Source organism: Manis pentadactyla, chromosome 1 (genome assembly GCF_030020395.1).
Source record: "Manis pentadactyla isolate mManPen7 chromosome 1, mManPen7.hap1, whole genome shotgun sequence".
In the NCBI taxonomy this organism is placed as follows: domain Eukaryota; kingdom Metazoa; phylum Chordata; class Mammalia; order Pholidota; family Manidae; genus Manis; species Manis pentadactyla.
In genome coordinates, this window is record NC_080019.1 from 178,513,999 (window position 1) to 178,539,109 (window position 25,111).

At 42.5% G+C, this 25,111-nt stretch overlaps 2 protein-coding genes across 7 annotated transcripts in view; both read right to left on the reverse strand.

Annotated features, from left to right (window-relative positions):
* HACD2 (3-hydroxyacyl-CoA dehydratase 2) overlaps positions 1-9,609 on the reverse strand; it is an 89,463-nt gene extending 79,854 nt beyond the window's left edge. The window contains exons 1-2 of the mRNA XM_036905593.2: positions 9,401-9,609; positions 6,756-6,873 (exon numbers count right to left, since the gene is read on the reverse strand). Coding sequence (XP_036761488.2) covers positions 6,756-6,873; positions 9,401-9,552 — 270 coding nt within the window. The 5' untranslated portion in view covers positions 9,553-9,609. The remainder of the gene's footprint in view (positions 1-6,755; positions 6,874-9,400) is intronic.
* Positions 9,610-14,719: 5,110 nt separating this feature from the next.
* The window catches only part of MYLK (myosin light chain kinase), a 263,764-nt gene continuing 253,372 nt past the window's right edge, over positions 14,720-25,111 (reverse strand). For 4 of the 6 annotated variants that reach the window (XM_057503362.1, XM_036905492.2, XM_057503372.1 and 1 more), the window contains 3 exons: positions 20,660-20,789; positions 19,083-19,214; positions 14,720-16,732 (listed from right to left, as the gene is read on the reverse strand). In XM_057503362.1, the coding sequence (XP_057359345.1) occupies positions 16,482-16,732; positions 19,083-19,214; positions 20,660-20,789 (513 nt within the window). In that variant the 3' untranslated portion in view covers positions 14,720-16,481. Of the gene's footprint in view, positions 16,733-19,082; positions 19,215-20,659; positions 20,790-20,942; positions 21,085-25,111 lie in introns of those variants that run through there. The other 2 variants (XM_036905518.2, XM_057503366.1) reach the window with 2 other exon arrangements.

The window sequence follows — 25,111 nt, forward strand, 5'->3', positions numbered from 1 at the left end:
TCATTATTTTCTCTCTGTCACTTAATTTTCCCTCTTATATTCAGCTCTGTAATTTATTAAATCTTTATCTGCTTTATTTTCATATTCTGCTGGTGAAACATTGAAGCCTCATAGCACTTAAAACTGGGAAAAAACCCAAGGTCATCGAATCCAGCATATTCATTGCACAGAGGTTAAGACCAAGTGCACAACCAAGTCCTAGCACCTAAATTTCTTGTCTTGGGTGTTCTTTTACATACACTTAAGCGACACTTAAGTACAATTCAGCTTTGACTCCTAGAGCATTTCTGCCAGCCTTTCTGTGATAATCATTCACCCACCAACTAATTCCACCAATACGGGTCTCCCGTGTTCCTTATGCATGACAAATTGTGAACTCTGAGAGGTTCTCTTTGGCTCCTGCTCTGAAATTAACTTTACCTTATGCTGTGGCTGGGCAATCCTGCTTTTCCTGTATGCTTGGTTGTGGGAAGCTGATTTGTCCCTTAGGAAGCTTAAGTCAGTCTTTTATAGATAAGAGATTGCTGAATTTTGTTTTTTAAATTGGTAACCACAACTATACCTTTTTACTTTGATAAAATTAATGAGTCTGCATAAACATTAGAAATGATGCTTTTGTGCTACACTCGATCATCCAACAGGTTTATTATTATTGCTCCATTTTCTTTTTTGAATTTATCAGATGGAAAATTCTGTACTTCACTTTAAAAAATGATCTACCTAAGCTGCCTATTTTGTTCCTTTTACAAAACACTTTTTAATCTTAACTTTCTCATTCATTGTTTTCTACTTTATTACATATTTTTATATATTAATCATATCTTCTCTTTTTTAAGTTTCACAGAAATGACATATAAATGCACACTAAAAGTATACAGAGTAAAAAGTAGAAACTGTTTTATTCTCCTCCAAAAACTACCCCCCCCCACATGGATAAGTACTAGTAACAGTTTGATATGCACACTTCCATACTTTTTCCAATATCTGCTTTTTTTCTATTTACTTTCCTAATCTGAAAACATCAAGATCTTTTAATAATTATTCTCATTATTTTCATTTCATGAATTAAGATGTTTATAAACTCTGGAGTGACATAAAATGTACATTATTAGCTTTGTCCTCCTCTGCGTATTCTCCTTTCCACTTCATTCCACCCGGGGAATATCAGAAATACCTTATGAAACGCCTCATGAACGATATGCTGTCCAGGGAGGTAGCCACTACCTACATGTGCCTATTTAAATTTAAAAGTAAATAAAATGCAAAACTCAACTTGTCAGTCCCACTAGCCCCATTTCAAGGGCTTACCAGCCCCGTATGACTAGTGGCTACTGTACTGGACAGCACAGGTTTGGAACATTATCACTGCAGGAGATCCTATTCTGTTGGATAGTGCTAAAGACTTGTTTAGTTTTACTTTCTATTTATGTAACAGTTAAATATCCTCTGATACACAGTTCTTTCAAATTCTAGTTCTTTTTGTAGGTGTTTTCAAAATGTCTTTACCTGTAGGAAATTGCATGGTCTATTGTCCAGGAACCTCATGCTTTCTCCTAGCTTCGTGTGAATTTTTTTATTCTTCAAAGTCTAAGGTCCCAAATTGTTTCACCATGACATTTTAAGATCTCTTTTCTGTTGGAAATTGCTTATCTTTAAGTTAAAAAATTTAACAGGTAAGTACCTAGGAAGGGAAGGGATGTTTTTTTCTTAAAGAACAGCTCCTATGTAGAATTCTGTATACTTTCAATAACCATACCAAGACGATCTTTCAGTTCAGAGAAGTTTTCTAGAATTTCTCCTGATTTATGAGTTGTACATTCCAACCTTTCCCACTTCTGGTGGCCTAACTTTTGATAGTTTGTATCTTCAGTCTGTTTTACGGATTTGAGACTATACCTGAATCTTCAGTGGTACTTATTTTCAGGCATGGTGGCCTCCTTCCTGCCCTGTACTGCCCTGATATTTTTAGTTTGTTTTTTCAAAAAACTTTCTGCACATTCCTTTCCACAGCCATCAGCTGTCTTACCTCTTTGAATACCATATCAATTTGCTTCTGTCTGCTTGAGTCATCAAGCAGGGAGGCTTGTGTGGGTGGGCTCCCGTTTCCTACAGGCTCCCTCTTCCTTCCCAATGTTGTGACACTTGTGAATGATGCTCACATTCCACTTTCCCTCTGGTTGTCACATTGGTTTTGAAGCTGGCTTTCTAGGCTTTGCTGTCATTCCTGTTTGTGTCAGATATCTCCCTGTGGCTTGCTCTGCTAGCTCTTCAGAAGTCTCTTCTAGAGATCTGTTTCCTCAAAACAGGGCTTCAGAATAAAGGTAGTCTAAAATGTGCATATAGCAGGTATTTCAAAAGTTTTTTTATAGATTATCCATCACTGGGAAATCAGCATGTTTTCACAAGGGGGAAAAATATTACAGATGGTGCTTATGTCCCCAGACAAGTTCACAAAAGCAAACTTAAATGTGTGATGTGCCTGAAGCATATTACTGTATCAATAACACCACAAAACCTAACCACCTGCTATCTCCATGGGGAAAAACATCATTCAAGGTTTGAGGCAAAAAGGTGCCATTTCAGACCCAGCCCTAAACCAACTCTAGGAAGAGACCACAAATGAAGACTTCTCATTCTTACTGTAGATAATGGGGTTCCAAGCAATAGAAGGATGTTGAAAAGAATGGAAAGGGAGGTCCTGTGGTCAATCAGGCATTCCCAGCTGGATGGTGTAGGTAACTGATACATACAGCGATGCACGTATGTTGAAGATGGTTTACATCAGCCTCAATAATCAACACCTTTGCATAACAGTAACCCATTAGAATCCTGTCAATCACAGAGGCATATCCAATCATGACTCTTTGGAAGTATCTTTGCTATATATTATCTTAGATTAACTAAACATATTTAGAAATCTGAATTCAGAAATATTTTAAACTGCAATAATACAGTACTGATCTACAGTTTCTCAGTCCCACCAGCCCCATTTCATAGAGAGATAATGTCTAATCTTTAACTCAGCTCTCACAAAGCTGAAAAGAAGAGTCTGTTCTTACCAGTGAATATCATGGATCTAAAAAATTGAGATATAATTTTACGTATCACAAAATTCACCCGTTTAAAGTGTATAATTCAGTGGTTTTTAATATATTCACAAGATTGTACAACCACCACCACTACCTAATTCATGAGTACTGTCACCCCTTCAAAAGAAACCCTGTTCCCAATAGCAGTTATTCCCCACTTCTCTCTTCCTTGAAGACCCTGGCAACCACTGATCTACCTTCTGTCTCTACATATCTGCCAATTCTGGACAGTTCATATAAATGGACATGTGTAAAATGTAGAGTTTTGTGTCTGGCTTCTTTTAGATTGCATCATGTTTTCAAGATGTATTCATATTATAACATTATGAGTAATTCATTCATTTTATGGTATGGAAATACCCCATTTTGTTTATCCATAAATGAGATTTTAAAAATATTTTTTGTTACCTATGTTAATAAGCTCTCAGGATTACTCAGGATTCAACTCAAGACACACTATATTGATGAAACAAGACACAAACACCAGAGCCAGAAAACAAGAAAGACACACTGTAGTTATTCATACACTGATCCCTTGGTCCACAAGATAATCAGTATTTTACTTCCTGCCAATATAATCATCTCCTACATTATAATCTTCATTGTACTATGTCCCAGCACTTCGGTAAATACTTTTTGGGCTTTCTGCCTAGCAGCACCTCTCTTCCTAAAAATTACCTCTTCCTTCCTACTTCTGTATGGTTAATGTGTGACCTTGACCTTGTCTATAGGATATTGGTCCACGAAAGAGCACCTGATTCAAACTGGACAAATTAGGCCCTCCACTGGGATGTGGAATTGGGAGTAAGATTCTGTTTCCAACTAGCTGTTGTGCAGGAGCTACAATCTCAGGAGATTGGGGCTATTACCATGATCACCATGCAGACTACGAAACCAAGAAACTTAGTCTGCAAGGGAAGAAAGAATCAGAGACAAAGAGTAAGAATAGCAGAGAGAGAAGAGATGGAGCAACACTCTAGGGTTCCCTAAAGTGCTTTGGCCCGATTAAAAGCCATTCCTAAGGCCCAGTGATATTCCCATCCTTCCTACACACTTATAATAAATTCCCCTTACTGTTTAAGGTAGTTAAGGGGGTTTCTGTAATCTCCAGCCAAGAGTCCTAATATAATCATCTACCTAATAACATTTTAAGCTCTTAGCAAGAGCTCAACCTCCCCAGCAGCCATTGCAGTGGAATAATAACAGATATCACACATGGCTGTTTCAATGGTCACCAGTGGAATAATTTGGAAAATTATCTATTAAATATACTCATGACATTCTTGTTATGAGTATGTGGAAAAAATCAGGATTTACATCCATTTTATTAAAAAATGATATTGTTGTATCATTAACTCACTCACTATATCTTTGCACCCATTTTATAAAAAGTTATTCAATTTCCTCAGAAATGAAATTGTGTTTTTGTATTACACTACTACATGCCCATCTGTACTTGTTTGGTAAATTTTTTTAAACCTTTTAGAAAACTAAGTGTTACATTTTTCTAAGAAGATTCTAAGGTTCTTGAGAACAGATAATCTCTGTTTGCTTTACTCCCACAAAACTTACTAAATAATAACATTCGGAATACAGAGAGATAAATGAGTAGCTGACCTCCCTGGAATAATTTTCCCCTCCTGCAAACAGATATATTGTCAAGCACTAATAATTCCCGTAAGAATAACTTATCTGCAATTAAACAGAACTGCATACATGTAATGAAATACAGTGTAGGTTGGGTAGGCAATGAAACCTTCCTTAACTGACTAGGAGATGCACTTTTAGTAAGCCTGCTCCATTGCCCCTAGTCCCAGGCTGAGGAGTCTTCTGCCATCACTGACATCTGCAAAGCTAATTCCCATCGGAATTCTGGGAGTCTTCACTTCACACTCTAGTCCTTTTCCTAAGTTCAAACCCAGGATTTGTCACCTAATTGGTTCATAGTGGGGATGACGCAGAGAAAGCCAAAAATCCAAAATATTTTCTTAAATCCCTGTTAAAGTTTCGATAGGGATAAATGCAGTAATCTTCAAAGTCTAAGATTTGGTTTCTGAGTGGATTTTGTATAACATTATTTAATGTCACTACCTTTCCTAACATATACTTAAAATTTTAAATTTTTAAAATTATACCTGTAATATTACAAAGTCTTATGGAGATAGAATCCCCTTTAAATTATTTAAGTATCCAAATGCTTATCAAGCCCTAGGGTAGTTCCTGATGGTCTGTCCTGACCCCAGACTTACCTCCCTACAGCTAGAGAGAACTGTGTCGGCTGAAGACAAAGCACTGCTTACTAACCACTCCCGCTTCCTAAAAAACTCAAAACTCGTAAGTTAGAAAAATGGCCCGCACTAGGATTTGCTGAAGCTTCCTCAGACTCAAACTGTTAGGACAGGGAGGGGCTTTGGAAATGAAGTAGACAAGAGCTAAACAACTTGCCTAAATGCAGAGGAAGTTTGCAAAACCAGCGTACTTAAAATAAGGGTCCTCAGACTCCCATTCAGAAGCTCACTTCATCAACCCACCTACCTAATATGCAGAAGTATGGACAGTGTTGAAATCTCGCTGCTTTCTGGAAGAAAAAGCAAGAACAGGAGCTACAACTTTCTGTTTTCAAATGTGAGGGTGAAAGGTTGAGGTGTCCTACCTCATTTCATGGAAGTAAAGTTTTTTTTTAACTGTCCCTCCAAATGTCCTAGTGGGCTTGCCCTGGAGGCGAAATAAAATGAAACTGAGTACCCGATCCCATGACCGGAAGGTTTTTCACTAAAATGAACTCTGACAGCTACTCTCTTGGTGTGCCCAAAGCAGGCCCCATTTCCCTCTTTTCCATTGACAAAGTCTATAGTTCCTGGCCAGAAGGACAGGCATACGTCCTAGACCTGGTTAATCAAGTATCTCACATCACTGGAAAGTAAGTTAGCTAACCAGAATCTTTCCCTAGAACTGAGACACAGATGCTGTGAAAAATAAACTCTCCCCCACTCCCCACCATGTGGAGGAGGCAGTCTGCAGCAGGAGCCCTAAGACCGACATTCGAAGAGCAGTAAGAGATAAGCGAGATGCGAAATGGAAAGAGTCCAGCAATGTCAAACCCTTGGTTCTCATTCCTGAGCTGTGTCCTTGGATTTTCTCAGTTAACCCTGTAACTTTCTCAACTGGGAGCCAATAAATTCCTTTTTTGCTTAAAATAGTCTGAATTGAGTTTCTGTCACAACTCAAAAATCCTAATACATATATTGACCCCAGGAGACAGGACTGGATATACATTAGTCTTACCACAGGGAAATTAATAAACTTTGGTTTAAAAAACTTCACTATTTCCATTATAGGCCTGGCCCCTGAAAGAATCTTAGTTTGCTAACATTTCCCTATGATATCCCTAGAATTAAAAAAAAATCCTACTACAAGCTTGCTTCATTTGATTTCCAACAGGAATTGAATGTGAAATATATTCCAGGTAACACAAATTATATGAGATTTAATTTTACCGTGAACATCAGACAGTTTAGGTATCAACATTAGAGTATGCTATGAGGCAAGTTCTTAAAATGTAAAGCAAATCCAACAGAAAAACACGGCTACTTCAATATAACCTAGTAGCACATTTTTCTTTTGTAACAATAAAAAACAATGACAACACCAAAATTTAGGACCTACCTCCAGTAAGGCTCCAGTTTGGAAGAACTTCAAAGGCTTTTCAATGGAATAATAAAGACTATGATAGCTGCCCTTAGCAAGGTAGGCTCTGACCAGACCAACTGCTATAACAAGCCACCTAAGAAAAAAAGGAGAAAGAGTCATCAGAAGAAAAATTTAAAAAAGGTAAGTAGGATTTAAAGTAATAAAAAGATGTGGCAACAACAGAAACCGTTACATGTGACCTCAAGAATCAGTGTCCCGAATTTATCAACTACAGCTCTCAAACACAAGATGTGTGCATGGAAATGCTGCACCCTCAATGCCTCCTGACCAAGAGTGCTCTGCAGAAGTACAATGGCACCTCACCCATCTGGAGCTCGGCTTTTTGGCAACACTGCCTGTTGAGAACAAGGCCAAAATAAAATGAATAAATGAAATGGGTCCTTGAGCAGCTAAATTAATTGCCAGAAAGTCTAAGACAGGAGGAAAAAAAACTGGTAAAGCAAAAATCTAAAGGGTCTGTGCAGTTAAAGGATCTGCAGTAATAATGAGAAAATGTTTTAAACTATTTTTACAAGTATCTCACGGGAACACACCCACACCTAAACACCCATCCTTTTAAAACTGCACATGAAATAAGAATAAAAGGTTATTTTTTCAAAAGAATAAAAGGTTGTTTAAGAGCTGAATTTCCCAAAGCCAATTCAGTAAAGAAAGCCAGATCAATACAAAACACAAAACAGGAAAGCATAGGCACATCGCTGAGAACATTACATTCTGTTCTACTGTCCTTCACAAAACAAAATTTCTCAGGCCCTGAGATTTTTTGTTAAGTTCCATAATGAAATGAATGTACCCTCATTAAGGTGTGTTTTCTTGTAAACCGTAATAGCTTTACCTAAATGTACAACCTCAATCAGGCAATGGGGTACGTGGGTCTATATTATTTCTAGAAACTATCATACAAGGACATCAAGTTAACAGTTCGTAAAAAAAGAAAGGACTTCCTTAATGGTGGAACTGGTCCAGCTTCAGCAGCCTACAAAAAAAACTTACTTTACTTTCACAATCCCAATTTCTCTTCCTGGTTTACGCCACCACTCCTTACCCTCCCACCCCATGCCTTCTGTTCATCACCCAGGACTAAAGACTTTTTTTCCTTCTTCCCAAATGTACCTTAAGATCCCTCTCCATTTCAATGATCTCATCGATGTCCTTGCTAAGGACAAGAACTTGATATATTAATGTAAATATACACTCCTGAAGGTTCGTTTAAAAAACACTCTGCAACCATTTATGTGATAAAATCTGCATCTGTAATATTTCTTCACTGGTGGGTGAGTCAAGAGAAATAGGTTCTAGATCAGATCCATTACTAACAAGTTCTGTGACCTCAAGCAAGTTACAACATCTCTGAAGTCTCGGTTTCAACACTAACCATTTCTAATACAAGAGATAAAGCCTGTGATCCTCCCAAGACATTTTTTTTTTTTTAGCATTTGTGTTAAAAACAGGGGAGGGTGGGTGGGGTGGATATATACATTTTTGCTTGTATCAGCATCTGAAGGATACACAGCATTAGCCACCTGCAGGGAGGGGATCTAGGTGAAGGGAACAGTGAGAAGGAAGAGTGATTGTATGCGGTTGTGTATATTCTGAATTTTGCACCCTATCAATAATCTATTACTTAGTTTAAAAAATGAATGAAACTGGATGTTCACTATACAGTTCTTTCAAATTTTACACGTTTCAAAATTTTTGTAATAAAATATTTGGGACATTTTCATTACAAATGAATACAATTAAAAATACGTAATAAACAGTCTAATCGTGTAATCTTCCGCACCAAAACCATGGGATCAAAGAACTGGACGAACCTGGGAGATCACCTAGCCCAAGCGCTTTAGTTTTACAGATGAAAACAGAGGCCAAGAGAACAAAGGTCACACAGCTAGTGTCAGAACTAGAACCAAAAACCCACGGTGACAAGGAATGGGTTGAAATGCAAGAAACAAAAAGGGGTAAAACCCATTTTTAGGTCTATTCCCCTCCTTCCCAGCAACTCTGCCTGGCCCCCTCCTACGTGCGTTCCCCACCCAAATCAATCCTAGGAGGTCTGAACTCATCTACAGCTCTGCTCATCTCACTGGTCAAAAACTTTGAACGCTTATCCATTGCCTTTCAGATTGAAGCTCAGTCGGGATTTTGAAACAGCCGCCTAGATAAATGGTCCCTCGGCAGCCACAGCTCCCTCCACTCCCCTTGGGAGGCACAGCTCGCCATCTGCGACCCGCCGTCCCGGCTCCCGGCGCTGCAGGGCCGCCCCGCACGCCGCACCGCAGACCGGCCCTGTGGCCAGCCGCCCGCCCCCACAAGGCCCTCCGGGCCGGCCCCGGGCAGCCTTCCTGGTGCCCTTTGGAGCCCCGGAACTCCAGCTCGGGGCACACCCCGTGCCTGCGAACTTGCTCGGCCCCCGGCCCAGCGCGCTGTCCGGGGAAGGCACCCGCTCGATTCTGCGCTCGGCTGCCCTCAGCGCCCCGGTGCCCGGTCCCCGACAGCCGCCGCCAGGACCGCACCGCACGCGAGTTGGGCCGGGCCCCTCCGCGCGCGCAGAGTCCCCTCCCGGCCAGGCCCGCCCCCCGCCTCCCCGAGCCCCAGCTCACCCCGCCGTCATCACCACATTGTAGATGACCAGGTACGCTGTAGCCAGAGGCCCTGGGCCCTTCCTCTTCCGCGCGCTGCCGGCCTCGGCGGCCCCGGCCCGGCCCCCGCCGCCCCCATTCCCCTTGGCCGATGCAGTCGCCGCCGCCGCCATGTCAACCGCCAGGAGCCCGCTGCCCTAGCGCGAGCACCGCCGCCCGGACTCGCCGCCGTGACGGGGCGGAGGGAGGGCCGGGCCGGGGCGGGGCCGAGGCCGCGGGGCGGAGCCAAGGGCAACGCCCACGGCGGCCACCATCTTGAAGACGGGCAAATACGCTCCTGGCGCTGGGCGCCCCCCAGCTCGCCTCGAGAGCCACCGCCATCTTCGATCAGGGTAATAACCGCGTCTTTTGCGCTCCCACTAATAACCTCTGGCGCCATCTTGCATTAGATCGGTGTCGCCTTTGGCCTCCCGCGCCGGGCCCGCTCTTTCTGCCGTCTGGATGCTTCGTTGTCCCTGGCTGTTCTCTCTCCTATAACCTCCGCCTCCGTGTTGAATCAAGAAAGTGATGCTTTCCTTGTCCCTTCTCATCTTGACTTTCCCTAGTGGCCTTACCTCCACCCCTAGACGGGTGAGCGAGTAACCTGCCATTTTGGGTCAGGGCAATTGACGCGGATCTCCCCTTCCATCAGCCCTAGAGCCGGGCTGGCAATAGCCCCGCTGCTGGCTGCTTTCTGCTCCATAACCCTCAGCCAGGTTAAAGGTTCCGTCTCCGAAGGTGTCTTCTCTTCCCCTTGACTTTAAGTTATGGGTACAGTGGAGAAAGCCAGAGAAGGATGCTCCTTTTACTATCCAGTCAGTCTCCCAGTGGCCTAGGATAAGTGTCATCCGTGAGGGCCCGGAACGTGTTCAAGGGCATCTCCAGCCCGAAGCCGGCCGGGGTGGTCAGGCCGTAGGCTGGGGCTGAGGTGCGGAGAGGAGCCTGAGAGAAGCTCTCCAACCACAGCAGCCAAAAATGAAGGGATATTGGCTCCAGTGGAAAACCTGCCTGCTGAGGGAAACCAGGAAAACAGTGGAAACTGCTTCAACCAGCTGACCCCACTATCTCATTACTTGCTTTGGTCTAGGTTTTCAGTATCTGTAAAAATCCTTTATTTGAATTAATTTCACACACCTTGACATCGTAAATGAATTGTTGTATGTGTGGCGGTATAAAAAAATTCATTCCATCAAGTATGTATGGAATGTCCGTGAGATTGCACTCTAGTTCATGGCACTAAAGGAAAGAGACTAGAGAGAGCCAGATGAAAATAAATGGGCATCAGTTGGTGAAAAGCGGTATCACAGTGTCGTGACTGAGGAGATGAAAATGGAATTGAATTACAGACGTATCTTAGAAGTAGAGATGTTAAGATTTGTGGCTATGTTTGATGTGGAGTATGAGGTAAAAGAGACATTGTGAGCAACCTGGAAGAACTGAGCTGCAGAAGAAGCAATTTTGAAGGCAGAAATGAAGAATTTTGTTTTTCATTTTAAGTGTGACATTTTTATTAGGCATCCAAGTGGAGAGGTTGAGTAGACAATTAGGTTTAGACACAGGTTCAGGAAGAAGTGTGAACTAGAGAGAGGAATTTGAGCATCATTAGAGCAGTGATGATACTTGGAGCCATGAGACATGGGGAGGGTGAGACGCAGTGGCAGAGAACCCCCTCCTCCCACAGCCACACAGCAAGTAGTCTGGGTCTCATCCTTTACAGCATATCTTTGCCTTGTTTTATTGACTCCTTTCAAGAGCAACTTGGTGTACTCACATTGCAGACTGACCAGAGGGAAAAAAAAATTCTTTGTGAATAAAAAAGTGAGCCATTTTGCAGAGCAAATAATCACTCATCTAAAAGCTGCTTTCATTCATTTAACTGAATTCTTAAAAATATAACCTACTTGATGGGAAAGTAGGTAGTAGGAATGCATAAAGCTCTGTGGGCTAGAATCAATTTAATACTCAGTTTATCTTCTTGCAGCCACTTAGGCCCAGCTCAAGTCTGTTCTTACAGTGCGGCCACAGTGATCTTTTCCAAATGCAGATTTGTTCATGTCTACTACCTTCTCTCTCTCCACCCACTGAAAACATCTAAATGGCTTTTAATGGCACTTAAGATCAAGTATAAATATTTAATGTGGTCTATAATAATGTACATGGTGTTGCCTCTACCTGCTTCTTTAGTCTCATCATACCATGCTCTCCCTAACCACCCTGGCTTTCCTCTAGGTCTTCCAGTGAGCAATGCTCCTATCTGCCACAGGAATTTTGTACACGTTCTGTCTGCCTAGAAAAAATCCACCCATATTGTCTTGCCAATGGGTTTCAGCCCTGGGCAAGTTCACTATGGATTCAATGAAACTGAAAAATCACAATGGAACGTTCTTGGGGTGAAAGGGTTTATGCCCAACTTTATTTCCACGGTGGCGCATCAGTCACTAGAATCCCATCCACTCAGAGCAAGTCTGCAGGCAACAAGCTGATCTCTGCCTCCGGGCCTCTCTGCACCCGCAGCGGTCTCAGTCTCTGTTCTTGGTGCTGCCACCACTCCAGTCTCTGCTCTCCTGCAGCCATGCCACTGTGTTGCCCAGAGCACTGGGCAGAGCTCTTTATATAGAGTCAATAGCAATGTGCTGCCCACACGTGTAGTGAGCTAGCCAACCAGGGCCAGGTGAGAATCCTGGAGTGGGAACCTTCACTTTATCCATACACACCTTCCTGCTTCTGCTCTAAATTCTGCTGTCACTTTCCCTGAACTTCTGGAAGCATCATTCACCCCAGTGTGGTCTTCATGTACTTGTTCTCATGACATACACCACAGTAATTTTATACTTAGTCATGTGATTTTATTCCCCACTAGACTGGAAGTTTTATAAAACAGGATAGTGGTATTGGTGGTTTGTTTGAGTTATGTTTTCCCCCCTCATTGCCTAACACATTGCCTGGCAACATGATATAGTCTGGATCAATCATGGTTTCTCTAGCAAAAGTAATTATTTCAAGACGTAGGACTGTGATGAAACAACCAGAATGCACAAGAGACCTGTGAAAATCTATGTATGGATGCTGGGGTGTAGTGTTTGTCTTTCTGTTGGGGTTTTTAAAAATTAGAGAATGTGCTTTTGTCTCCAGACAACCATCTTGTCTTCCATATGGAGAGATTGTTGATACAAAGAAACCAAGCAGACCTGAGAGAGAGTATGTGTCTTGGGGCACTGAGTCTTGGATCCAGTCCCTGAGGCCAGGTACCTGATGCTTTTCCTACAATTTTGTGGGTTATCTCATTATTCTTCCCACCACGTGAGTGAATACATTCCTTTTGCTTAATTTAGCAATCCCAGTGCAAAAACCATGTCCCTTTTCCACGTGTTACAACCAAAGTTCTGGGGAGTAATCTCAAGAGTTTGCATCACATGCCCATCACTGAGCCGGTCACTGTGCTCTAGAACATGCTGATTGCCCAGGTCTTTGTCATAGGTCCATGGTGGGAGGAGGGGTAGCTTCACCCAAACTGTGTGACTTAAGTTTGGGGGATACAGTTCCCCAAGAAGTAATAAGGAGGTTGTTGCCATAAGGGGATGGATGTTAGGCAGATCTGGTAGGACAAAAAATGGTCCTTCAAAAGATATTGATGTCAAATATCTGGGATCTCTGAATGTTACCAAATTTGGAAATAGGGTCTTTGCAGAGGTATTTAAGTGAAAGATCTTGTGATGAGAAGATCATCCTGGATTATCTGGTTGGGCCTTAAATGCAATTACATATATATGGACCCACAGAGGAGACAGTGTGACCACGGAGGCAGTGATTGGAGTGTTGTAACCACATTGGAGGATACAGCCACCAGAAAATGAAAGATGCTCAGAATGGATTTGCCCTTAGTGCCTCCAGAGGCAACGTGGACCTGCCAATGCCTTGATTTCCGACTTCTGAAAATTGTGAGAGAACAAATTGCTTCAAGCCACCCAGTTTGTGATAACTTGTTACAACAGCCACAGAAAACTAATACATCAGGTAAAAACAGATACTGAATGCATATTATCTGCCCCCAGGTATCTTACACTTCAGTATTGGAGAATAGCTACATTCAAGAAAGAACTGAGGTATTAACTAGGAACATTTCTTTTGGTTACTTTCTAAAATCAACGTATCAGGCAAGGTGTTGGTGATTTCCCAAAATGAAATCTAGCTGTACTAGGATCTTCAAGAGCATTTCTAAGGACTATGAAGCAGTTACTGTTGTGAGAGGAGTCAGGAAACATCTTGAGAAATGTCTTAAACATAATCATACAGAAAGGAAGGGATGTGTTATGAAAAGGTAGTCATTAAAGTAAGGGGAGATAAAAGGTTAAGAAATGTAATAGATCACAGCCATGTTGTCTACAGAAGGCTGACTAGGGTGAGGTGATGAATAGGAGTTTAAATCAATAGCCTTGAGTCTAGGCTGGAAATTTAAATTTAAACTAAGACATGATAATGAATCAGATTCTTAAATAGATATAGGTTGAAAGAATTATCTGAAAAGAAGAAGTGACTTCTATTATTTGTTTCCTATTGCTGCTGTAACAAATTACCACAAACTTAGTATTAAAAAAAATAGTAAAAAATCAACGCATTTTTTACTAGCGAGGAATAAAAAGTCCTCTTCTTTAAAATAATAATTTCCTCACTAGGAACATTTGTGGATTATAGTTGTTTTAAAAAGAGGAAAAAAGTTAAATATTTATTAACTGGATAGTAGATTCTTTCCAGATTACACTTGTGTCCAGTGTTCAATAGCATGTCTTGATTCTTTCTAGACGATCTATAATATTGTTTGGACACTCAAGACATGCAGAATCCCTGACTGATACCTGATAATAGACTCCTATAAAGCAGGATTGACAGTTTCCTAATAACAAATGCTTCCATATCAAGACGTGGAAAGATAGCACTTGGCTGCCCATACAAACTGTATCAAAGTTACACATGCAAACGAATTCCTGATAAATACTATTAATGATGAGGACGATTTGATCACATGCTAACATTGTCACATAGGTTTTAGCATTACAAGGATACCACCGGTATCTAGAATGTAACTGAACCAAACTGATCTTCGAGAGAACTTTTGAACTAAAGGTGCAAATGAGGCTACCTAGTATAAACAAGAACTGCCTAAGGCATCTGCTCCTTAGTAAGAACACAACCATATAAGCCACTTTTGCAGCACAGCATTTGTTTTAAGTTTCCAATACCTGTCTGGGTGCCGCTGGTGTCACGGAAAGAAAGAGAAGGCTGCAGAGACTAACAAACAGCATGCACTGTGGAATCCTTTATTTAAACACTGTGAGCTAACTACAGTCGTAGTGTTCTCATTCACCATTCCGATGGCATGATAAACTGGGAGAACATTAACACAATTTCAAGAAGGCATTACAAACCTGTAAACAAGCACACACCACACATGCACGCACACATACAATACACATGCCCACAAAGATTATAGTCTAAACACAAAGTGATGAAGAAAAGCTTTGAATGCTCTAAATCACATTAAAAACCCTTTATTATAATAAACTGTGGCAATACTGTGGCTATTATGAAAAATACTGTTTAAGAAGCAAAAAGAAAAATACTGGCATTTGAAACTAGCAGCAAGAAGCACAGAAAAACAGAATGGAAAAGAACATAAGACTAATATCAAAATTCTAAAGTTGACACTGTGTAGGATTGCACTTAAGTAATTTAAAATTGGTTCTGCAGGAACTATTAAAAAGTCCCTTGAAATGTTAAATTGCTGCACTTTACAAACAGTGGAAAAGAAAAAAGTATTTGGAATGTTACACACACACGCAGAGGAAATGTATTAGGCATATCAGTCTGTTTATGACCTTCAAAAAGTTTTATAAAGAAAATTTTAAGTGCCAATGTAGTGAAAGAAGAGTTAAAAATTCCTAAAGATGCAAGTCTGAGTGCATTTAATCTGGTCTAAGAGTATATTTCAAGGTTGGGGGTAAAGCATGATCGATGCACATTCAAGAAGAAAAACACTGTGAAACCAATAGGTAGGCAGAGTTCTCAGAAGAGTGTTTAGAACAAAGGTGTATTAAACTCAGACTATCCTGAAGGAAGACTCCAAAGTATGTGGAGTTCTACAGCTCTTCATCAGTTGAAATCTGTTTCATAGTGGCCAATAAATAATTAAGACTAACTTTTCAGCAAACTGTTTTTTTTATACATTCAAACACAAAACTCTTTTACCACACACGCAGAGCTGATATTCTATAACAGCACAAATATGAACCCTGGTTTCAGAAGAAAAGCACATGAGCAAGGATTTTTTTTCACGGGTTCTTATAAAAATGTCTGAAGCTGCTAGACATCTGCAAAGAGGGGATAAGTTTAGATTGCCTCCTGATTTTGGAAGAAAAGAGATTCTGTTTTCCTAAGGAAGCCAGTCATCCATGAGCAAGGGGCCTGTCTTCAGAATCTAAGGAGCATAATGTCCTTAATGCTGAAACTCATGGCAAGTTCAGATCCAGAAAAACTGGCAGATAGAACAGGGGAGAGAAATGAAAAGTTAAAACGTCTACAGTATACTTTGGAATACAATGTGCCTCAGAAGTTAACATGGCTCAACTGCATTCCGAATGACGTGCTGCCGTACTGGAGAGGACCCAGTTCTCTGGAGTTAGGGGCTGGAGTGAGACCTCCCCCTGCAGGGACCCTCCGGGCTGAGCTGTGGCCACAGGGCCTTATTTTTCACGAGTGTTTTCCACTGGGGAAGTTTTGCCTAGATGAACATTTCCTTTGGTTACTTTCTAAAATCAATGCATCAGGCAAGGTGTTGATGATTTCCCAAAATGAAATCTAGCTGTACTAGGATCTTAAGGTGCCAGCTAATTAAAATTAATGCCCATCAATACACTGCTAGGTATCAACCGCTGTTGCTGAATCCACCCCCAAATGACCTAACTAGATAATCTATCACACTAGGTGCTTTTACTATCTTGGATGTTTTGAGCTTTAGAGAAATAGTCTTTATAGTGTGACTTGGAAATGGTTTCTTTCTGGCTCTGTTTCATTCTTCCTCCTCTTCCTCTCCCCCTTCTCCTTCTCCTTCTTCCATGGTCTCCACAATGAGCTCTGCTGTGCAGGTGGCTTCGCCCAGACTGTTGGCAGCCTTGCATGTGTACTTGGCATCGTCGTCCCCACAAACATCGCTGATGATTAAAGAGCAGTTCCCGTCCTCATCGTAGTCTATCTGGAAGTGGCGTGACTCTCTGATCGACTGGTCATCTTTGAACCAGACGACCTCAGGGTCTGGGTACCCTGCATCACAGGGAGAGAAGACAAATTGCACAAACCGTGACTCAAAGTTTCTGAACAATTCATGCACGGAACTCCTAAGCTACCTGTACTGATGAAGGGGGTAGATGAAAAAATTTATAAGGCTGGCTTTTGGCATTGTTTTGATATTTACTTTTGAATGTGGGCATGTACTGTAAATAGCAACATCTGAAACCCCACATAAGGTGTTTGACAGTCATCTGATTTCCCATCCATGTGAGGCTTGCCCACCACCTCCCACCCTCATGCGGACACAGAGTACTAACTGGAACTCCACTCCAACTCCAGTTACATGCCTGGAGCTAAGTGTCTTCTTGGAATGAAAAGAGAATTGGATGAAAAGAGAATTTTTTTAATCTTGTAAAAAGGTTGTATTCAAATAAAAAGAGAACAAATGTGTACAAGGAATCACTTGGGGGTGATGGAAATTGGATTGTGGTAACAATTTCACCCTGCCACTGTGGTGATGGTACACAATTCTGCAAATAATTGTACACTTAAAATGGGTGAATTTTACAGTATATAAATTGTAACTCAAAGCTGATAGCCATACAAAACGTAAATTGGAGGAGCTGGTAATACTGCTAAGAAAAGAAAGCAGTATTTGTCTTAGTCTGATCCAAAGACAGATCATCTTCCTGTAGATGACTGGAAATGGACCACATTGATAAGCCTCATTTTATGCTTTAGTCATGTTTCTGCAAAGTTCAGCAGAAAAAAAGAAACATATATATAGTACATACATATATATTTTTCTTTAAAGTATATAATAATATGTAAGTATATAATAACCACAACTGACTTGTTTTTAAGTTTCGGAGAGGTATTTTTACAGGAAAAAAAAATTGTAGCTTCCACCAGAATAAAGGTTACACATAAGAACTTAAGACTTCTAACATTCTTTTCAAGTAGAATTTTTTTTTTATCAGAACAGCACCCATATGCTTTAATTTCACTTTAGTGCTACAGTTGAAGTTACGCAAATACCAAGGAAATAATCCCCAAAAGAAGAGTACAAAGATGATAATCACTATGTTATAATAATTTTCTTTTAAATAAAAGGAAAAAGGAAAAGTTAAAAGACCCCAAGACAATGGTGATGGCAAGAGTTACAGGCAGTGGCCCCAGAGTTTCCCACAGAACCCCTAATCTGAGCACATCCACACTTGGAAAGGCCACACATCCACTTTTTAAAAATCAAATAAAAAATGAGAAAGATTATGGTAGGCAAAGTATTTACAAGGCCTTTTGATCACATAATGATGCAGGAGAGAAGTTGTTTTTTCATTCCTAACTTTGGGTTACTTTTTCCAGGAGGCATTATCTCTGTGCTAGAGAATCCTACAAAGCGGGAGGCATGACTTGTTCTGTGAAGGCCTGTGCTGCGCAGCCTTGGGGAAGCTGCCTAATGAACACCGGTGCTTTACTTTGTCAGACTGAAACGGGAACTCACCCTCCACTCTGCATGGCACACGACAGTCACAGACTTGAAGCAAAGAGGCCCATCTTATCTTCCCTCTAACTCTTTCTAGAATGTTGTAGTCTGTGGAGACTGAAGAGCTGGGTGTCACCGGCACTCTAGTTGCTCAGGTGATATGCTAAGATCTCTTAAGGTCCCCGGGGCTCTAACGACTCACGATTCTGTGGCCACATTCCCCCAGGCAGGCAGAGAAGCACAGGGAGGATGGTACAGGGACCTGCACACCAGCTTCCCTCAGTTTGATGAAGTCACCCTGCATGCTCGCTCTCTGCACTTACCAATCCCACACCTTTTCCCCTGGCTCCGTGACATCTTTAAAAGACTTAAAAGGTTTACCCCTTTCAAATATGTCATCTCACAGAATCCCCAGAGCCACTCAGGGCAACAGATGTCATCTTCCAGAGGAGGGCCTGAGGCTCAGAAGGGACAGGTCCCCCCCAACCTCACACAGCCGCTGAAGAGCAGCAAAGCTGTGGACTCCCCATGCTCTTTGTGCCAGCCTTCCTCTGAGAGCCTCCAGTGGGTAATCCATGTGCCTCCCAGATACCTGCAGCTCATTTCCTTATGCACGTTTCAGGGTCAAACAGGTGCATGATAAGCCACTTTTAACTTGGGTCGAGTTGAGTGGCTGATGCAAGTAGATGAAATATCAAACATGCTCTAGGCAAGCCACTGAGTGACACTAACTGTCAGGAGGGGGAGTGGGGGCAGTGGCCCACCTCCCGACCCAGTTTCCCCCACAGCCTGGCTCCTCCTAATGCTCCCAACGCTGCCCAGAACCAACATTTTTCCCAGGGCCCACAAGCCAGCCACAGCTCTTCTGTAGTAAAGGGAAGGACAGCTACAACTTACCTTCAATCTTGCAGTCAAATCTAGCCGCACTGCCCTCCACAACTTCTAAATCACAAATGGTCTTAGAAAAATAGGGTTTTACATGGGGCTTTTCCTCAGCAACAGCCTCAAGGAAAGCTTGGGAGACATCTTCTAGAAGATAAGGGGACAGGGTTATCTCTTAATTCTTGTTCTCTCCTCTTCCCTAGTTTAAAAAAGTTGAGTTTTTTTTTTTTTAAGTTATAAACTGGCACATAATGCAGCTTAGAGGACTGAGTCATAAGCACACCTTTCTCCTGGGGACAGGCTGGCTTGCTGCCAAATGGTTCTGGCAGAAGAGAGAACTGTGACTGAACTGCAGACACGTTCAGACTCCCCTCCCCACCACCCCTTCTCTTATGCTGACATGTTGAAAAAGGAAATAATCGTGAAAAAGGATTTTTGGCTGCATCTCATGCTGTTTCAGGATTCACCTGGGGGTATCTAAGAAGGATGGAACCACACCAGCCTTCCTGACCCCTGCACCCCCACGCCCTCCTGCAGCAGCAGGCCCTTCACCTGCCCCTTAGAAATTAGAAGCCAGGCCCCAGAGGCGTCCTGGACTTTCCCGTAGTTCTGTTTTACACACTCATGCTGCCTTCACGTTGTACAACTGTGACCAGTACTTGGGATCTGTCCAGGGAAAAGCCATAACTTGGAGGGGCTCCTGAATCCTCTCCCTCCCCTCCAGGCTATTTATGGGTCACCTGGGAAGTAGCAGGAGTGGATCAGGAGGGCCCAGGACCACATGGTGCAGATTCTGTCCCCACCCCATCAGAGAAGCCCAGCAAGTGGCCTCACCAATCACCCTGCCCTTGTGCACACATGGCATCCAGAATCAGCTTCTCGCCTTTGGATACTGAAAGCACCAGGCAACGGGAGGGAGAGGGGTGTCTCTGGCCAAGGTAAAGGTCAGACCCCACGTGCATCTGAAGCAGGAAGAGGCTGAGGCCTTCACTGAGGAGACGGACGGGGCAGCATCTCAGAGAAGGGCAACTAACTAACCCTCCTGGCATCCAGGAGGGTCCTTGCCGGTCGCAGTCTACCTGCTTCAAATGACATGTTTCAGCATCATGGAAAATGCCAAACAGATATGGACTATATGAGTTTATTTTTGTTTAAAAGAAAAAACACAAAGACATGTAAAAAAAATGGAAGGATGTTTTTAAAACATACACTACCATTTGTGACTTTTATTTTATGTTTGCCTATCACTACACAGGTAGTCACTTTTATAATGAGAGAAAAGTTAGCTTTGAATAACACCCTTGCTAATTTGTATGTAAAATATAGGGAAAAGAAGAGTGGAGGTCATTCAACTAGCTCTACTAGATAAATAATAATTTCCCGCTAAAAATCATTAAACCTAAGGTTCAACAGTTAAAGAGTAATTACTAGACAGAGTAATTGTTGTCAGGGCAATAAAGGTAGTTAGAATTTAATCCTTGTGGGTTGTATTATGAAAAAACAAAAAGCCCCCAAACCTCAAGATGCCCCTCCATCCCCAGCCCTTCCTTTCTCACCGGCTGGCTGGAGAACACCTTCCTGAAGCTCCTTACCTTCAGATTCTAGTTTCTCTGCGTTGAGCGGGCTGGTGGGCGACCCTGTCGAGGATTTCCTGCCACTGAGCCCTGAGATCATTGCCATAGAGGACAGTCTTCCAATGGCTCTCACAGCATTGCCTGTTTTCTGGAAGAGACACCGGGGTTGGACACAGGCAGCGTCCCTGCTTCTGCCCAGGCAGAGGGGCTTGAGGAGAACAGCCCAGCCCAGGAGAAGCGGTTGTGCCTGAAACCAGGGCCTCCTGAGTTGGTGAGATCCTGCCAGAGGAGTGAGTCCAACCTTGCTCTGCTCAGCACTATCAGCGTGTCAGAAGATGTTCTGAGAATGGAATGGGGCCTGGAACTGATGCGTGCATTAATGTGACTAAACAAGGTCAACATGAGACAAAAACCCTTTTCATACTGTGCTTCAACTCCCATAAAAGGGATAGTTTATATAAAGCCACTGCAGGCTGAGACAGCTCCAAAGACTTATTGCTGGCGGGGCCCAGCGGGGCTGTTTCTCGTAAAACAATGCCAGTGATAGGATTTTAATTGGTCAGGAGAATAGTTACTACAGATCCCACAGGCCCTGATGCAAAAAAAAAAAAAAAAAATTGCAAGCAAGCATCTGTTGACATTGGGCAAGTTGCTTAACCTCTCTGGGCTGTAGTTTCCTTTTCTGTATAAGGAAGAGTTGGACAAGATGATCTCTAAGGTCTCATTTAGTTCTGCTTATGATTCAGATACTTAAAGGATTTCAAGAAACACTCTGGCTGGCCCCAGCATGAGTCTGTGAATGCAGTGAACTTCTGGAGGGGTGTTCTTCCCTGATGTACACCCAGGCATCAAAAAGAAGCACCCAGTGGAGAATACAGTCAGTGATTCTGTAACATTTTACTATGTTGATAGATAATAACCGTGCTAGAGGGAATAAGGATTTGATAATGTGGGTAACTGCTGAACCGCTGTGTTGTACATTTGAAACCAACATATAAGATTGTATATCGATGATACTTCAATAAAAAAAAAGAAAAGAAGCACCTGAAAAGAATGAAAATGATTGGCACTTCGCCTTTCTGAGACAGGGCACCTTGGGAGGAAACAATTTCTGCTGGAAAGGATGCCAGAACTAGAGGTGAAAATTTTCCTGGCATTGTGAAAATTCTACCAACCATAGGATTTAGGTCAAGAAATCCTCAATAATGTACAGTTGTGTCTATGTTTCTTACCTTTTGGCAAAATTTCCCAACCCTTTCCTAAGGTCCATGGAATGACTACCATAAAGAACTAAGGCATAACCAACTCTTTCCATCCTTGCCCCAAAAGAAGCTTTTAGGCATCCAGATGTCATGTATCCAGAGAGCAGATGTCACCAGTGACGGGCTGCTGAGAGAAGAAGCAAACAGCCTGTACTTAGGCAAATGGCCTTGGACCTCAATCTGCAGGCAAAGCCATTTCCTGCTGAATTAACTTCATACACTCAAGTATTTCAGTAAAGCCTCACAATTTTGGACAATCTGGAAAGCCAGTATGCTTCAGTATAAGATTATTTTCAAAGTAAATAATTTCAGGGCACGAAGGAATCATACAGAAAATTGTGTGTTTGTGTGGTTTAAGGGGAAAACTATTGCTATGACCACAATCACTTTTCTGTTATGTCACATGCCATCCTTGTTGCAGACTACTTTCATAGTTCATCCTGCTTTGTCCTCTGGCCATCCCCCCACATGGTAGTGTGGTCCTACTTCTGGCCCTCTGTCACTAAAGTGAAGCTGGATCACTGAACAGAACTCAGGGAGCCCCAGGTGCAGGTGATGAGGCAGAGAAGAAGGTGCCAGATGACAAATGACCAACTTAACTGTGTGCAGAGGCACTGTGGCCCTGCCGACTGAGATCACCTGGCAATCTTGCATGCTTTCTGGGAGAGGTTGCTGCTGGTGACATCACTGACGTGTTTGTTGTGCTAGTTGGAGTGTGGAGAGACCCAGCTCTTCCCATGGGAGCTTACCATGACCTCAGGAAGGGGTAAAAGGTGGTGCCAGCTACGGCAGCCCTCCCTATGGAGTTGACATCAGACTAGAGTACTTCCTAAACAGCCAAACTCTCAGACTTAGCCCTTCTCTGCTCTCCATTCCATTTTTCCAACACAGATTGGTTTTCCCTGCGCCAGGAGTCTTTAAATTCAGAGTTTTTTTCCCAAAAAAAGACACAGGGTAGTTCTCTAACCACTGGTTACTGTGTGACCTTGTGCAAGTCAGTTTCCCTCTCTGAGCCTCATTTCCTGTTTGAATCTCCCTTTAGTTCTAGTCTTCTACAGGAAGACGATTCATACACATGAATGTGGAGCATGGAGCATGCCCCTTAAATCAAGGGGCTCCCTAATTCCAAACACCTGGATTGTGACTGACCAGGACTATCTCACTCACATGGTGTGGAATAATGAAGTCCTTCCTCTTCTATTGGCAAACTGACTAATATGGAGTTACCAGACCAAGGCAGATAAGAGATTATTTCAGGGGAGGTAGCAGATACACATTAACAAACAAACAGACAACACATGGGCAAAATTTTCCATCAGTTGGAACAATACAGCATATAATTTCTGAAACAGGGAGAACTGTAAGAAGTGCTTAATAAGGAAAATCTTTAAAGTAATCTACATCAGAATTCAAACTTTAGAAACTCATTTATGAAAAAAAACCTGGTAGAGAAGTTATTTATCAGAATTGGAAAAGAAATATCTGTTGTAGTCTTCGAGTTTCACTCCTGTGAGCTAAAAATTGGTTGCCGCTTTACTGAATAAGACTTTTAGAAATTTTTGGAATATCAAGAAAGAAAGTTTCAATTCTCTAAGTTTCATCTTTGTTTTGAGGAAGTCTTTTTCTTGTTTGAAGGCAATTGCTAAGGCTGGACTCTCATGCCCTGGGCGGGCAATGTCTGAACCCTAATGCAGCCAGTGAGGGTGCCTAGCCAGCCCGTCTGCCCAAGGCAGAGGGTTTTCCCGGGATGAGGGCTTTTCAGGGCTAAAACCAAGACAGTCAGTCCCTGGTAAACTAGGGCAAGTTGGCCATCCCAGAGCGAGCGAGCCATCACAGACACTACATATATATTGACAGTCCCAAGACTACAATTTCCTCTGAGGAGTGCATAATATCAAATGTGATGGCCAAGAGTACTCTGCACTATACAGAGTCAAAGGCTTTCTTCTCTATAGCCCTTTGGTTCATACCGCTGAAGTTTCTGTGGTTCTCAGAAAATAAAGACAGCTGCCCATGGGCTCCAATTCCTAGGGCTCTGCTTCCAGTTTTGCATGCAGAAGTCCTGCTACCCTGTTCAACTCACTGCCCCCCATGCCCACCAAGGCCACTGCTTGCCACCACGTCTTTTAAAAATTCTTTTGCTGTAAATAAAAAGAAACCCTGCTTCAGATTAAGATCGATAATATGATTTGTCTCATATATATGGCCTTCTTTGCAGGAATCTGTTCTCAAGTTCCTTCATGCTGGGCCTTTTGTGAAAATCGTATCAAGGATCCTTCTCTCATGCAGCTGTAGAGAGTTCTGGACCCCCTGTGCCGGCCCTGGCACTCTCCCCTGCCCACCAGACACTCTGACCTATTCTGCTCCACTCTGCCCCACCGCAGAGCCTCAGACACTCCGAGAGGGAAGCCCCTATTCCAGGGCTGCTAAGGTCCTGGTGCCTGGAGTTCAAAGGGGAAAATATTTTCCTAGGGAAGAAACATAACACAAGATGGTCAATGCAGCTGAACTATTACCAGTGAAATCACGCTTGAGAACATTGTGTGTTGAATGGGATTTTGTAGACTACATTTGTGTGTAATTTTGTGAAAGCTAACTACTGTTTTTGTGGAAAAACAACCTCCAAATGCTACCTGTATTAAAGTGCAAAATCACATTTGTTTTTCTGAATTCTACCCTTTTCTTTGCCCTTTCAGTTCCAGAAAACTTTATGGCTAATAACATTGTAAACAATAAGAAAAAAAGTTTAAGAGATTACAACACCAGCACAAATTATGGTTCCCTGTCCCACCTGCCTGAAAAATTCCATTTATTTTGCTCCCATTCCCATTGCTCTTTTGTGTCTATCCCTGGGTTTTGGCTCTTCCTGGCTTCGGTTCACCAAGAGGTGTGTCTCTCCCAGAGAGCCTGAAGTGACACAGCTGCCCCTTAACCCACAGCTTCACCCAAGGAAACCCCAGTGGGACGGCTGCTCAGGGGACTGCCCCACCCTGTCCGCTCCAGAAATAGCGCTCTTTCTTTGAGATCTCCCAGCCAGAGGATCATTAATAAAGCCAACCTTTGATTTTATGGGCCCCCTTTTGTTTTGTTTTGTTGTTTAAGAATATTTACTGCTCTGATTTCACTGGATCCTAATGGTCCCAGAGGGTAAATAAGCAGCAAAGGTGTTGCAACTCACCTGGCACTTGAGAGAGGCCGAGGGCTCCAC